The 17161-nt window shown below is 40.2% G+C and overlaps 1 protein-coding gene across 1 annotated transcript in view; it reads right to left on the bottom strand.

Annotated features, from left to right (window-relative positions):
• Nucleotides 1–17161, bottom strand: part of TAFA4 (TAFA chemokine like family member 4) — a 148054-nt gene that overhangs the window by 103026 nt on the left and 27867 nt on the right. The window contains exons 2-3 of the mRNA XM_010987383.3: nucleotides 4596–4731; nucleotides 1919–2034 (exon numbers count right to left, since the gene is read on the bottom strand). Of these exons, the coding sequence (XP_010985685.1) occupies nucleotides 1919–2034; nucleotides 4596–4609 (130 nt within the window). The 5' untranslated portion in view covers nucleotides 4610–4731. The remainder of the gene's footprint in view (nucleotides 1–1918; nucleotides 2035–4595; nucleotides 4732–17161) is intronic.

The raw sequence follows: 17161 nt of genomic DNA, 5'->3' as shown, positions 1-17161 counted from the left end.
AAACAAATGCTGTTGGAAAAAAAATGGGAACAATAGACTTGCTCTATGCAGGGTTGCCACAAACCTTTGATTTGTAAAGAAAGCAGTATCTGGGCTGCACAGTCAAGCAGCCAAGTGCAGTAAAAGGAGGCATGCCTGTACCTCTGCAAAGATGGCTCGGCAGGCAGCCGCAGCCCCAGTAAGAGGACAGAGTCCCCTGTGGGCAGGAGCCTGTCCTGGTTGCTTTGGTGGCTGTTAAGATGAGAGGGGAGAGGGACTTAAATTCCAAAAATGAAAGCAGGAAGAATCCCCCCAAATTTCAAAGAGAAACCAAAAACCAAGTACCTGAGAATCCAAATAAAATCATCTAAAAATTCTAGCATGAGCTTCTCATTTATTTATCCAGACCTGCCCAGGCTGCGCTTGGACTTCTCACCCTCCTTGTTGCTGTCGGGTTTTTGCTTATATGGAAGATACTGCCTTTCTGGTGTACACAATTCTAATCTTAATTGAGATTTAGTTCCACCTTTTCCTAATTTAAAGGGTTATGGGATGAAATGAGGATTGCCACAAAGATTAAAAATCGAAGGTTCAGTCGTGTCCTCTGTTTCCTTCAAACGTTGATCACTTTCCAGCACAACCCCTCCAACCCAGGTCCTGGAAACCTGGAATTATACTGGTCATAAACAGCACCACTGAATTGCTTGTCATCTTTGCTAGCCTGACTCTATGAGCATCCAAGAAAGGAGACATGTATGAAACAGATAAGACTAATGACTTCAGACACTTCATCCTCGAGAAAAAGCTCATCAAAAGTTACGCAGCACTATGATCAGCTAGCCCTGGGCACTTCTGCAGCAGCCAAAAGGCATCGATTTTATGCTGATTCATTAAAGTTTCAATGATTATTTCTCCTGTCTTCTTGAAACTGTCATTTGAGGACGGAAAACTGAGTTGTGAGAGAGTTTAAAAACTCAAGCCTAAAATCATGTCTTAACTTTAAATTATCAGAATAACTGAGTGGAAAGCCTGACCTGCTGTGTATCTGAGGGTAAGGATGCCTAATGAATTTCTCTGCATACTTTCTTGGAGAGAGACTTGACAATTCTGACACATACATGGCTTAGGGCTCAAGCGTCACTCTTTCACTTTATAGTCAAAACATGCCTGGCACTGCCCTGCTCCAATTACCCAAGCAGAGACAGTAAGTTAATTGTTTGGCTACAGGTCCACCCACAAATATGAATTATTCAAGAAAACACAATTCACCGGGGATTTTCCAAGTCTGTGTCACTTTAAATGTAGATATAACAAGGAAAAGGGAAGAGAAACACACACACACACACACACACACACGCTTAACTAATTAGTTTAATCTTTCTTTAGAAATGAGCAAGGTACTGACATGGGTCTGACTAGAAATTATCAGAATGATTCTCTCAAACTTTGACACACTCCACTTTCAGCCCTGTGCAAAAGTTACCACTGCTTATTTCTTCTTTTTCAATCATTCACTACGTTACGGGTTTTAAGTTAGCTGAAAGCTCCCTTCACTATAGCCCTGTAAGTGTTCGTTTACGTTTATCAATAAAGATGTTCTGCCTTCAAAGGTAGCTGGAGTATATATACACAGTGGTTTTCCAGAATTCCTTGAGAAAAATTAGTACCAAAAAAAAAAAAGTGTATTCAGGAAAGGAAAAGGAAAAAGGGAAATGTGGAGAACATCTTTAAAAAAAAAAAGATGTCCAGAACAACACTCTGTAAACACCAACCCGTTCAACTGCATTTAAACTCTGCTGTATTTCATGCCTCCCCTGGTTGTTTACACACCATCAAAGCTCGTGTCAATTACCTGCGTCTAAAACATGGGCTCTGCCGTTTGATTCAAGGGTTTTAATTCATTGATCTCAGCAACGCATAATGAGCTTAAAGGGTTTACCTGCATGTCCCCGGAGGTGCTGGCTGGAGGCGGACATCAGCTTACAGCACACCATTAACACGTAGGCCAGAAAGAGCCAGTGTGACAGCAAAACTGACCGAGCACAGACTCTCATCCTGGAGAGAAAGCAGGACGCAAGGCAGTGAGGGCTGAGTGGCGCGGGGCTCTTCTGCAAACAGGATCCTGAGAAGGTGGGGGACAACAGTGGGAGATGCTGGGCAGCGGACTTCTTTTCCCCTCAAGGACACTGAAGGCCAATCAAACCCTATCTGCACTGGGCATTAGCTCAATTTTCAATAAAAACCTTTTATACTTTAAAGTTTTCCAAGTTAGCTACATACCTTGTGAGAAGGCTGTTTATAAATCCCTAGAGTGTAGCCTGAGTCACCCTGGTAACACATCGGGGTTATATACTATTTTATGTCATGAAATTTTAAAAGCTACACACAAAGAGCTGGATTCAAATAAAAGGTACATGGTTTCTGCATCTGGTTTCTCTGACTGGATATTAATGCCCTCTGGCCTGGAAGACTGAGCTAATAATTTTTAATCCAGTCTCAAAGTTTGCTGGAAATATGGGCCAGTACAGGTGAATATAAAATAAACTTAACTTCATATGGATGCCAAGAGATAAATGGATAAAGAAGATGTGAGATAGATAGATAGATAGATAGATAGATAGATAGATAGATAGATAGATAGATATAATGAAATATTATGCAGCAATGAAAAAGGAAATTCTATCATATGCAAAAAATTTGGATGGACCTTGAGGGCATTATTACCAAGTAAAGTAAGTCAGACAGACAAAGACAAATACTATATGGTCTCATTTATATATAGAATCGAATAAAGACAAACTCAGAGAAACAGAGAGTAAGTAGCATGGTGGTTACCAAGGGTTGGGAGTGGGGGAAATGGGGAGATACTGGTCAAAGGTCAAATCTTCCAGCTATATGATGAACAAGTCTTGGCAGGTAATGTACAGCATGGTGATTGTAGTTAAAAATCCTGTACCATATACTTGAAAGTTGCTAAGAAAGTAGATCTTAAATGTTGTCACCACAAAAAAGAAATAAGAACTCCATGGTATGAAGGTGGTAGCTGACACTATGGTGCTAATCATTTTGCAATTTATAAACATCCCAAATCAACACATTGTACATCTTAAACATATACAATGCTATGTGCCAACTTTATCTCAATGAAGCTGGGAGAATAAACAAACTTAACTTCATATGAATGGACATTCCCCTTCTCTGTGGTCCCAAGTTGGGGTGAGGAGCCAGCCTTTGTACTTACATTTTGCTAAGTAATTGGATGTAAGGGGTAATCTTAGACAAGGTAGCTCTTTGAATTGAGGACAATTCAAAGAAGCCGCAGGCCATCTTCCTCAGTACTTCCAACAGCTGAGGAGACACGTCATTCCTGAAGGGGGTTCTAGACAGTGCATCATAGTGTCCACTACTGTCCATCTTCAGAAGGAAGATTCCAGGGCATATGCAAACTTTACTTCGTGGGGCTGTGGGCATCAGCCTCAAGAGAAGACCCGTCCTCTGAGGGACAGAAGTCCAGGTCATGCTCATTAAAATGTCATGGGAAGAGGTCTCAAATATGAACCCTGTCCCAGTCTGGGCCTGTTTTGCCCTCAGGCCCATCCGTTCCCCTTCCCCTGGTGCCTCCTGCACGCTGCATTTTCCGCAGTCCTGAATCACCTGGCTCCTGACTGCCTGGGTTTAACCAACAGGAGACACTGGCTGAAGCCTGGAGGGTGGAAGGGAAAGGCTGGGCTATTTCTTCCCACCTTCCTGGTCTTGGCAGGATCGATGGAGTAGCCGTGTGTCTCCCGTAGTGTCAGTTCCTACCAGAAGGGCCCACTGTGGCTCCAGCTCCCACTGAAGGTCCCTTCCCCCAGGCACCGGCACGCAGGGCTGCCTTCCGGGGTCCCAGCCGCCTCAGGATGCTAGCAGCTTCCTGCTGTTGCTCATCTCTGGGCCACCTCCACGTCCTCCGTGTTATTTCTCTGACTCTCCTACCACATGTGTAACCGGTGCCCTGAATTCAATTCCCTCTGCTCCACGTTCTCAGAATGGTTTGTTTTCCTGGTTGGATACCAACAACAAATCCCAAATCTAAAATTCTCAAGGGCCACTATTTGAAATCTCGGGTAATCATCCCTGATCTGACTTCTTCTTCATGGATAATTCTATGTACCAGCGTCCAGGATGAACAGCAATGAGTTCCCAGGGCCGAGAACAAGTCTCTCCTTAACGACAGCTATGATTTCCTGGAGAAATGCCTAAGTGGGCACCTACTGAGCAATAATTCTTTATTTCATCCAATAATCCAGACCCCCCAATAGAAGGATTTCTCACCTACAATGTCTACTGTAATACTTCAGTTTCTTCTACATTGAACATTATTGTCCAAATGCAAAACAAAATTGGTTTATCTTAAAAATGTCACCACCTACCCTGCTGCATAACCAAAACACTGCTTCACAAACTGAAATAATGTCAAAGATGAGATAAAATTTTTTAAACTCCCCAAATTCCCAAAAACCCAATATAAAAGAAGGCTTTTATAAAGGATCATCAACTCTAAGACAGTCAGTGTTGCTGAATTCTTAATGCTTCGTAAAGATATCATCTCTAGGTATGTGTGAAAATCATTTTACCTTGGAGACTTCATAATATTTGGTTCCAGTCAAACACAATTATTCCAGGATGTATTTCAGAATGACTCCAAACTCCCATTTGTAGCTGGGATCAACCATTTCTGCAGTTCCAAAAAGTTATCTTAGTTTGGAAGACCTATTTAGAAAACAAAAAGGACAGGAAACCATTAGCATTTTCATGTTGAAATGATACAGATTTCCAGCAGGAAAATAATGTTTTTTTTTCCCCAATGACGCCTGTGGTCATAGGCAAGTGGTAGACTGTCAAACACATCCACATTTGTAAAGTGTGTCCCAATAGATGGGGTGGGGGAGGGGGGAGATACAGAATTCTGCCCTCATTAACTAGCCACATATTAGTTAACAGAATATAATTTTAAAGTAGACGTTCCTTCTGCAGCAAATGCATCCCAAATTTGACAGAGGGTCCCAAACCACTCAGGATGCAGAATTTCACTCTCACATTTCATCAACCATGAAAACAAAATTGGAGATGATCTAATCCCAAGAGTGCCACAGCTTGCCCAAGTTCACAGAGCAATGGAAAAGCCAGCATGAAGACCTGAGTTCCCAGCTTTGGATCATATAAACCTGAAGATGATGCTAAACGATTGGCAAGGATGCTTTTTGAAAAATGTTGATGGGAGGCAGAGGGCAAAAGTCATTCCAATGTAAAACTCCATACCAAAATACTAAAAACAAAACAAAAAACACAAAAACCCCACACTTGTTTGTTAATACCACAACTGAGACTCAACACGCTCCTTTAATGCTTAGACCTAAAAGGACCCTTCTACTCAGTGAAAACATTTTTTTCAAGAACTCAGATGATTCCTAACCAAGACGTCTCAAGGGAAAAGACGTGAAACAAATGAAACTATACCATTTTTAACGTTGCCGGTTACATATCTCCCTCCCAGGGGTGGAGATCAGAGAGAAATAATGATGGGCATCAAAAATATTTCAGTTGCAGATATGACATAAACATGATCATCAGTGGAATGAGTACAGCTCAGTGGCAGAGTACAAGCTTAGCATGCACAAGGTCTTGGGTTCAATCTCCAGTACCTCCATTAAAAAAAAAAAAATCCTTGCAACACAATCTAATTACTATTGAATCCTGCTGAACCCATTACAAATCCACCACAAAGCACAACTTAGATTGTGCTCTTCTTTGGATGGCCCTGGAGATAATTACAGATGTTTGCCTAGGGAACACTTCAGGTGACAGGCTTGAAGACCCCCAGCCCTTTGGGGCTACAGAAGAGAGAGAAAAGACCTTGAGTGATCAGCTCTATGAGAAGGAAATGGTTTTGAATAACTGGATAAATACGTTACTTGGGAAAAAAAAAAAAAACTGGCAACTGTTCATCTCTCAGATCCTCCAACTTTATTAAGTGTGTGTGTCCTGATGGACACCCAAGAGCACAACGTGACCTTCTGTTACTGGAAAGAAATGCACAGTATAATTTATCAGAACCCGTCATAATGAACTCCTCGCATATTGGAAACCAAAATGACCTTTCCCAGCTAATATTTACCTTGTTTTCTTCACACAAAGGGAACCACTGGGGATTCTTTTTTCAGTTCATTAAAAAATGGATCTATCAGTGAAATGTGATCTAATAGTTCGTCCACCAGACAAAAAGCCAGGAGCTTAATTTTAGGCTGAACAGTAACTTACTCACTCGGATTTTCCCAGAGTGTACTCTCGGTACTCGCTTGAAAGGATTAACTGTTTCATGTCGGTTCCAAACTTTAGTACGTTCAAGACCATCAATAACTGTGTACGTGACACCAAAAGCCTTTCCTTCTGGTCACTTCATTTCCCTCCCAGTCGTCTCCCAGCAATAGCACAGTCCTTCCTATCATTCTGTTTCAAAAGTCATTCATTTTTTGTAATTGAAGTACATTTGATTTACAATGTTGTGTTAGTTTCTGGTGTACAGCTAAGTGATTCAGTTATACACATATATTTTCTTTTTCATATTCTTTTCCATTATGGTTTATTATGGGATATTGAATATAGTTCCCTGTGCTATACAGTAGGACCTTGTTGTGTATCTATTTTATACACAGTAGTTTGAATCTGTAAATCCCAAACTCCCAATTTATCCCTCCCCATCCTCTTTCCCCCCTGTAACCATAGGTTTGTTTTCTATCTCTGAATCTCTTTGTTTTGTAAATAAGTCCATTTGTGTCATACTTTAGATTCCACATATAAGTGATACCATGATATTCGTCTTTCTGTGACTGGCTTACTTCACTTAGTATGACGATCTCTAGGTCCATCCATGTTGCTGCAAATGGCATTATTTCATTCTTTCTATGGCTGAGTAGTATCCTACTGTATATAAATATACCACATCTTCTTTATCCAATTATCTGTTGAGGGACACTTGGGCTGCTTCCATGTGTTGGCTATTGTAAATTGTGCTCCTGTGAACATTGGGGTGCATGTATCTAAAAGTTACCAATTTTTAGAGTCTGGGTGTTTACAATGATGAAAGACATTGCCCGTATCTAGGCTAAAAAAAAAATTAACATATCTAATCATTCTCAGAATGAACTAAAAACACTCAAGATCTGGACGCGAGATTACATTCTTCATCTTTCACCTAACATGTTACTATTATGTGGAGACAGTCACTCTTTTACAACAAAAGAAACAGAATACCTGTTTATGTTTCCTGGTACCAAGAAACTTGGAGGATCTAAGGCAGAGGAGACCATTCTTCATGTGTTTAATTTACTTCTGTTGTACACAAGAAGGAATTCTGCCTACGTTTGATTTCTTACCAAGGAAAGAGTGAAGCTCTCCCTTTCTTTCCTCTTGATGTGTTTGCCTTCACCATTAGTAGTAGAGTGAATTCCCTGAGAGGTTTATGCTTTGGGAATGTGGTTATTTACTTGGAGATAAGCCCCCTCAGAACGTCTCTGGCATCAGTTTTGCTAAGCCCCCGTCACTCCACACATTGTCCTTGTCATCCAAAAACTCTACAGTGACAAAATAGCACGGTTCCTTTTAAAATCAGAAAACACAGTGACCTTAAAGCTGGACCTAATCATGAGGGAAAAGCAGACTAACTCAAATTTGAGGGGCATTCTGCAATGTCATTGCTCTGTAGCCTTTAAAAGTGTCAAAGTCATGAAAGACAAAAAAAAAAAAAAAAAATCTGAAGAACTGTTCCAAATAAACGAGCAATACAGGGCAACTAAGTGAAATTGTGACCCTGTGTTGGATCTTGGGCCACGAAAAATACCCACACACAGTCAGTGGCAGAATGAACTGCGCACACGCAGACATACACATGAACACAAACATATACACACACATACACACACATTCATCACATACATACACATATATACACACATACAGCTTTAAAGGACATTACTGGGACAAAACAGTTTCTAAACACAGCTTGTACATTAAATGACAGGGTTGTATCAAACATCACATTTCCTGATTTTGATCATTATACTGCAATTAAGACAGAGGATGTCCTTGCTATTTAAAAAACACACTGAAATACTTAAGAATAAAAGGGGCAAGTATCTCCTACTTATTTTCAAAGAATTCTGGGGGGGGGGGTGGGAAGAGAGGAAAAAAGGGAAAGGAAGGAAGAAAGAAAAGAGTGAATGAATGAACATAAAAACAAATGAACAAAATGCAAGCAATTGGTGAATCCAGGTCAAAAGTATACAGGAAGGAGTTCTTTGTACTATGCTTTCAACTTTTCATTAAGTCCGAAATTATATCAAAATAAAACATTAAATATTCACTTAAAAAGGGGGGAGGGTATAGCTCAGCAGTAGAACGCTTGCTTAGCATGTACGAGGTCCTGGGTTTAATCCCCAGTACCTCCATTAAAAAAATTTTTTTAATAAATAGATAAACCTAATTACCTTACCCTCCCCAAAAAATTCACTTAAAAGGCTTCAGTGTATCACAAAGACTAAAATGATTTGGAACTTATCACCAATCTTAAACAATAAGGAAATTTGATAGTTGGAACATTCTGGCTAATTCGATTCTCTTAGCACCCACCCAAGTCCCCAGAAGAAGTTCATTTGTTTTTATTTAAAAAGCACTTACATAGTGCCTCCTATGGGCCAGGCACTGTGTTAAACACTTTAAAATAACAACTCACTTAAAAGGAGGATTTATTTACATCCTGCCATACAGATGAGGTATAAGGGGACAGGAACTTGCCCACGGTCACTCAGCTAGCAGGTCACTCAGCTAGCAAGTGGCTAAGCCAGGATTCAAATTCACGCCATCTGGCACCAAGGTACCTACTGTTTCAATCCTTGTAAAAATGTTTTCAAAAACTGTAAGGCCTTTTTCATGCTTCAGTAAACAGACTGAAAAGAATTCTTTCTTCAGGAATTCAAGACATTGGTAAACAACCTAAAAATAAAAATTGTCTGTGGACCAACCTGTGTAGGCAACTGGACTGAATTAGCTACCAGACCCTAAGCTATTTTATATTAATCCCAAAATAAATTCTGCCTCATCTCTGAAAAGCTGATGAAAAACATGGTTCTGATTTGCTGCGGGGTTCAGACTTACTGCCCATTTATTAAAGGCTTATGTCGTTTCCCAAATTAAGACCAAACGTACAAAAATTCTGAAGACCTTGAGTGCTTAAGCTGCCATTTTTCAAACAGATGGGAAACAACCACACTTCAGGGCAGAACTCCTCGAAAACACTTCAGTAAATACACAGCGGAGTCAGAATACAACACGTGAAGGCTAAATGACGTCTGTTCATGTCTATGAAGGAATTCAGCAGTGGAAACAAGACAAAACAAAATGGATTTTTGGTCGGTGCATCCGCTGAGACTCATTTCCTGGCAAACTCCAACTCAGAAGCATTTTTGCAACAATACAGCGAGGCAGACTGTGGCTTAATGAACAGACAGTCCGCCAGCTACACATCCACACTGCCCTTCCCTGCCTGCCCACTCACCTAGCAGGTTTCCAGGTTCCATCTTGCATCACCTGCGGAGGCAGGGGGGACGTCTGAATAATTAGCTATTTCCAGACTCGCCATCAGTTCATCTGAGCTCCCGGGTGGGATCTGCTGGGATAACCTGGTAACTGTGGTTCTCAGCCCCTCAGGTATCAGGGCGCAAGGAGAAATCATTCTTCCAGCTAACGATGTAAGAGGTGACACACCCTTCAGAGTTTAGACATTGCGGTAAATCATTTTTCCACACTAATTTCAAACCGATCAAGACCTGTCACCACGCTCTACCCTCTTCCCCGTTGTAAATTAGCAACCTGGGTTTGGGGAGTAAAAAAAAGAGGTTTTTTTATGAGTGGAAAAGGGATGAAAAGATGGTCCCTCTAAGTGAGGGCTTTTCTGATAAGCAATCGAGATTTTTGAAATAGAAGTTGCCTACATAAAATAATTCATCATTTCGTCAGACAGAAAGGAGGAAAGATGCTTCCATTTCCGGTTGCTTGACTAACACAACCACGCTGAATTGTCTTCCAGAAATTGTCAAACAGCTTTTCCACAAAAGTATGCAAACTAAATTTAACCTCTTTCCTGACAAATTCACTCTGAAACAAGACAAGTATTAACAAGCCTTTTATTTTTAAGAGGGTGCTGATGAACGCAAATGTGTTTCATAGGTTATCGGCACTTCGGTGAATGTATTTCAAGCACTGATATAAGGCTGATGCCTCAGCTGAGCTGTCGCTTATGACTATCACAGGATGCGCGGAATGACTTTGTAATACAGAGCCCATTCACTGTCATACGTTAAAGTGGACACTTTTTCTGCCAAAATGTGGTATATACGTGTCCTATATTGCTTTTTTATTGCTTGCTTTAAAACAACAATGAAGGCTTTACTCCTGAACCATTTAACAACATGCTAAACCACGTTCCAAGTGAGCCATTAAGGACAATAACTGGGTCCATTAAATATTAAAGAATTTTATAAAATTTTATAAATGGCATTTTTAATTTCGAGGCTTACCAAAACCATCTTGTTTAAATGAGGTGGTAGAGTTCTTCAAAAGGGCCCTTCTGGTCAGAGATGACTCAGATAAATTAGATAGACACGCTGGGCTTTTATAAGGCTCACACTCTGTCATTTTAAGAACTGAGAAATTCCTTACAGCCTCACGGTATCTTTATTTCAGTGCGGTGGCACATTCCTTTCGAACGGAAATATGGACAAACAGTGCATTTTGTTAATGAAGAAAAACTGGAGTGACCATTAAATGTACAAAAAGCAATCATCACTGAGTGATAGCGGTTCACGGAGAGCCAGCAGACATAAAACAGAGAAAACAAACGGCAAGTTACATAAAATAAAATGCACTCACCAAATTCAGGGACACCCAGCATGACCACACAGCTTGTCTTCCGAGGGAAAGCTGCCCGGGTCCGGGGCTGAACACGTGTGAGCAGTAATGGCAATGGAGCCATAAATCTCTCAAGGACCAATTATCCTTACAGCAGAGAGTTTATTTCCTTTAATTAGACCAGTTTTTAATTGGAAAATTTCCTCTCGTTTCTCGTTTTTCAAAGAATCAAAACAGAGTGTCCAAGGATTTTATTTAACATAGTAAATAGCCAACAGAATATTGTGGAGCCTACCCACAGGTTGCCAAGCACTTGAACTTGTGTCTAAAAACTTTTTACATGATATGATCTCAGGTCTACACAACAGACATAAAAATAAAGCAAGCTGCACGTAACCATCAGTAACAGCATCTCTACTATTTTAAGGGTTACAACGTGGGGGTGGGGTCATCCGTTCATTTACAAACAGAATGCAAATCTCTGGAGGGGAGGGGTGACATCTTATTTCTCTTCTACCCTAATCTCTAACTTAATGCCCTGCACATCATGGGTGTTGAATATGTCTTGTTAAATAAATGAATAAATGAAAATCTCTAGTTTTACTCCTAAATGAATGGTCAGTTCACTCCTATGCTCCCCTAACTCCTCACCTGTACACAAATACAGTTCATCTAGTTGATCATCAAGGTGCCTCCCATGTGTAACAATGACTCAGAACATTTTAGGGAAAATATGGTTAAGATTCAGCTACTGAGAACATTAAGCTCATGGACATATATACACAGTAAATTCCACTGCAGCAGGATTACATAGCAAGAGAATGCCCATCACAGGCAATATTGGCCATGTTAATCCATTAGTGGGATAAATGCTTCTTAAAAGCTTAATCTAAACCTTTATTAAATTTCCAACCTTAAAATCATCTTTTGTTTGACGACAGTGCCCTCCTGTGGCCATAAAAGGAAGTCTTTTCACAGTGCTAGCATGTTAACTGATTCACAGTACAGGTTTTTATTACAATAAATACATGTTTTACCAATGACGTTTTTCACAAAGCTGGAACAAAAAAAAAAAAAAAGCTAAAATTTGTATGGAAACATAAAAGACACTGCATAGCCAAAACAATCTTGAGAAAGAAGAACGGAGCAGGGGAATCGTGCTCCCTGACTTCAGACTATACTACAAAGCTATAGTGATCAAAACAGTATGGTACTGGCACAGAAACATACACATGGGTCAATAGAACAGGATAGAAAGTCCAGAAATGGAACCATGCATTTCTGGTCAGTTAATCTACCACAAGGGAGGCAAGAACATACAGTGGAGAAAAGACAGTCTCTTCAATAAGTGGTGCTGGGGACACTGGACAGCTACCTGTAAAAGACTGAAATTAGAACCTTCTCTAACACCATATACAAAAATAAACTCAAATTGGATTAAAGACTTAAGTGTAAGACCAAATACTATAAAACTCCCAGAGGAAAACACAGGCAGAACACTCTTGGACATAAATCACAGCAATACATTTTTTGAATCAGCTCCTGGAGTAATGGAAATAAAAGCAAAAATAAACAAATGGGATCTAATTAAACTTAAAAGCTTTTGCACAGCCAAGGATACCATCAACAAAGCAAAAAGACAACCTACAGAATGGGAGAATATTTGCAAATGATGCAACCAACAAGGGACTAATTTCCAAAATATACAAACAGCTCATACACCTTAAAATAAAAATTAATAAATAAAATAATAATAATTTTTAAAAAAACAAGCAACCCAATAAAAAAATTGGCAGAATACATAGATATCTCTCCAAGGAAGATATACAGATAGCCAACAAGCACATAAAAAGATGCTCAACATCACTAACTGTTAGAGAAATGAAAATAAAAACTATAAGGAAGTATTACCTCACACCAGTCAGAATGACCATCATTAAAAAATCTACAAATGATAAATGCTAGAGAGGATGTGGAGAAAAAAGAAACCTCTTACACTGTTGGTGGGAATGTAAATTGGTGCAGCCACTATGGAGGACAGTACAGAGATTCCTCAAGAAACTAAAAATAGACTTATCATATGATCCAGCAACTCCACTCCTGGGCATATGTCCAGAGAAAAATATAATTCAAAAAGACACATGCACCCCAATGTTCACAGAGGGAGAGAAGGAGAGAGGGAGCACTATTTACAATAGCCAAGACACAGAAACGATCTAAATGTCCATCAACAGATGACTGGATAAAGATGTGGTATATATTTACAATGACATACTACTCAGCCATAAAAAAGAATAAAATAATGCCATTTGCAGCAACATGGATGGACCTGAAGGTTATCATTCTAAGTGAAGTAAACCAGAAAGAGAAAGAAAATTGCCATATATCGCTTATATGTGGAATCTAAAAAAAAAAAAAAAAAAAAAAAAAAGGACATAAATGAAATTATTTACAAAACAGAAACAAACTCACAGACATAGAGAACAAACTTATGGTTACCAAGGGGCAAAGTGGGTGGGAAGAAATAAACTGGGAATTCAAAAATTGCACCTTTTGGGGAGTGATGGAAATGTTAGCTATCTTGATTGTTGTGGTAGTTTCATGGGTATATACATCTGTCAAAATTCATCAAATTGTACATCTTAAATACATGGAGTTTACTGTACAGGAACCATAACACACTAAAGGTGTTTAAAAAAAGAAAGAAAATGCTTAAACTAAGCCTTTATTAAATTTCCAATCTTAAAATCACCTTTTGTTTGACAACAGTGCCCTCCTGTGGCCAAAAAAGGAAGTCTTTTGACAGTGCTAGCATGTTAACTGATGCACAGTATCGGCTTTTATTATAGTAAATACATGTTTTAATTTTTTAATAAGGTCATAATTATAAACAGAATGCAAGCTATCCTTAAAGAAGCATAAGATACTGTATAATTTACGTAACAATTTCACACTAAATGGCATCACATGCTGCTCCTTTTATACAAGGATAATGGAACTGTTCCATCAGTAGGTCATCCACTTTGGGTGCTTTCCACGAATGGGGATGACCTTGCATGGGTTCATCCAAAAACCTCCGCGACCGACGGCTCTTGAGATCAAGCAAGATGCGCCTGCAAGACCAGCTGGGACAAAGTTGCTATGCTTTCACTTTCTACCCCCACCTGTATAACTCATTTCTATAAATTCTGTCTCCTGGAGCGATCTTTTTAGAGCTGTACCAATCTGGTGAGAAGAAATAAAGGATGGAGATATGCTGTTTAAAAAAAAAGTTAAATCAGAATACAAGCATAGCTTCTAAATGAAATGGTAATTATTCATATGGAAAACTGCACATAATAAACACAAGCAAAGCGCGGCTCACTATTTATTGGTTCTCTCAGTGACTTCTGTAACACAAACCCTCACTACAGTCTATCAAAGCTCCCCAAACCATTTGAAGATGCTCTCAACACTCAGCAGATATATACTGAAAGCATCCTGAGTACTGGCTTTATATCAGGACACACTGGGTGAAATCAAGAAGACCACTTCCCGTCTACCCAAAAGTGACAAACTAACTGGAAATCACGAGGGCAGCCAAGAGAGTAGGGCATTAATATTTGGATCATCTTGTTGAAGTGAGATTATATTAGATACAGTGGATGAACTAAGATAGATAATGGAAGTTAAAAACACAACTCAGACATAGGGGCATAACCACAGGCTGCTATCTGTAGGCAGCCATGCATTCTAGGTTATTTCTTCTTCTTCTTCTTCATCTGGGAAAGCCTTTTGGCTTTCAAAGCAGTTATCTTAAAACTACTCCTATGGTTTGACATCATTGACTCAGATAAAGTCCTGTGAGGCCATTGCTCTTATTCAGGCTCTAAAAAAGAAACAGCTCACATATATAATGCATTACAGCCAGAACCTGAGTTTTAAGTTTCTATGTCACGTTCACGTGTTCATGCCAGAACTCACTCATCACGCTTCATTCGGGTATCAGGGAAACACTCTGGCTGCAACTGTGCCCACAGGATGAAACATGAGGTCATGATCCCATAATCCCAATGCGCAAGAGATGCACCACACACTTTAGGAGACTTTTAAAGCAGAAAACCACAAGCGGCTAGCAGGAACGACCTCTCTTTCCAGTCCTGAGTTTAAGCCCTCAAGGTAATAAATGCACTCTCCATCCCCAAAAGGGAGAAAAGCGTGTGAAAACTACTTATCATAATCTGCTGCAAAACATAAAAATGCACGAAATGCAGATTTATCTTTGTGACCTACAGGACCTTTAATCTTTAATTAATATAACAGATTCTCCTGAAAACCCATCAATTACCGTCTATTCCAAAGGATTTTTGGTAACTGGCACCAGGGAAGCAGAAACAAAATTCCAACATGATCCAAGTGAAGTTTCCTCTGCCTGGAATGTAGAATTGAGACTGAGAGACAGCTAATCCTTCTGGAATAATCTGTTGAAGGAGGGAGATACACATCTAGGGGTTGGGGGATGGCCGCCCTTCTCTCATTAACTGCAGGGGGAACAAAGAAATACCGTCTTCACAGAGATGCAATTGGCACCGATGTGCAAAGAGCAGAGATGATGCAGGAGAGCATGATCACGTCTCTGAAGGTCGTTCTATTTTTTTTTTTTTTTTTTGCCTTCCCTTGGCCTGCATCCCTCCCCTTGGATTCCAAGAGAACGGCTATAGCTTTTTGAAAAATAATAATTTTCATCTTTGACTTCAGTAGAGTGAATTTTTAATCCAAAGAGAATTCTCCCATTTCATAGATAGGAAAACTGAGCCCCCAGAAATAATATTCCCCAGGTTGCAAGGCTAATAATCAGTAGTAGAGCAGGACTTCCTAACGAACCCTTCAGACACAAGAGCAACTCTGTCCAACTGGTAGCCCCTAGCCACATGCGGCCACTGAAACAAACATAAATGAAGTTAAATTTAAAATTGAGTCCATCGCTGGCACTAGTCCCAGTTCGAGTGCTAGGCAACCCCACCTGGTGGAAAGTGTTGGTATTGCACTGAACTTCACCGCGATAGAACGTCCCCGTTGCAGAAAGTTGGTGGGACAGCGCTGGATCCCTGATCCTCTTCATTTAAATCTGAAACAAACTGCAAAGGCTCACATCAACCGCTCTACTAAATGCAGAGGGATGCAGAGGGATCCAGTGGAACGTGGGTAGATGTCTCGACATCGCAAAGCTTGGGTTCTCGTGCGCCCTGCTTCATACCCTTTTGATGGACAAATCATTGCACCTCTCTGAACCTCAGGTTCTTCATCCTGAAGATGGATTTTAATAATAGCTACTCAGGTTACTGTGGAGTTCAAATGAGGCGTGGCACAGGGAAGGGCTCGGTGGGCTGCAGCGGTACTAATGTGAGTTGTGAGAATGAATCAGAGCAGCGGCTAATGACCACTTCCAAAGCCCTGGCTCTGCTCTGAGAGTTTTGTATGCATTAACTCACTTTATCTTCTCCATGTGCTTTTGAAGGGGTTGCTATCATTCTCCCATTTACAGAGGAGGAAATTTAGATGCAGGAAAGCCACGCAACTTGCCCAAGCTCAGCTACCAAGAGGCAGAGCTGGGATCTGAGCCCAAGATTCGGAGGCTGTGCCCTCTCAACTACTGGGTACTCTGCCTCTCCCATATCTAAAAAATGCACATTGACCCCCTCCTCCCTTCCCCCTCACCACCATTTTTTTCAGTTCATACCTATATAGTTCACTTTGTGAACGCACACCTTAGTTATAATCTTGTCTTTTGGGCTCTCTCTTCTAATATTTTTACTTTGTGTGTATATATTTTTGTACCTGGGCATGAGACTCTTGCTGGAAACAAAAACGTTTGATGTCAAATCAAAAAGTAGGCTTGTTCCCTCTACGACACTCGGCAGAGTAGTAATCAGTTAACAGGTCCTGCTTAAGAAAACCTGACAAACCAAGTTAGTACAATCACTTTCTGAAGTATTTTCAATCTAATAAGTAATTTCAGACATCATTGGTTCTCCCAATCAATGGCCATTTCTATAATAGATGAAAGGAACCAAAAAGAAAAAAGTAAATAAAAGCAGAGACAGGACTCCTGAGAGCTAACATCCTGGCGTCATCACTCTCATCATTAGCATTTATCCAACCTGTAATCATGGCGACACCATGCGAGGCAATGGTTTCCTTCAATGAGCATTTGCCAAGGCATCTCTCACGAGACAGGTGTGGGAGCAAAAGACCGTCA

This window comes from Camelus dromedarius, chromosome 17 (assembly GCF_036321535.1).
Source record: "Camelus dromedarius isolate mCamDro1 chromosome 17, mCamDro1.pat, whole genome shotgun sequence".
NCBI classification, from domain to species: domain Eukaryota; kingdom Metazoa; phylum Chordata; class Mammalia; order Artiodactyla; family Camelidae; genus Camelus; species Camelus dromedarius.
The sequence above is the reverse complement of the archived record's forward strand: the minus strand, read 5'-3'. Positions and strand labels throughout refer to the sequence as shown.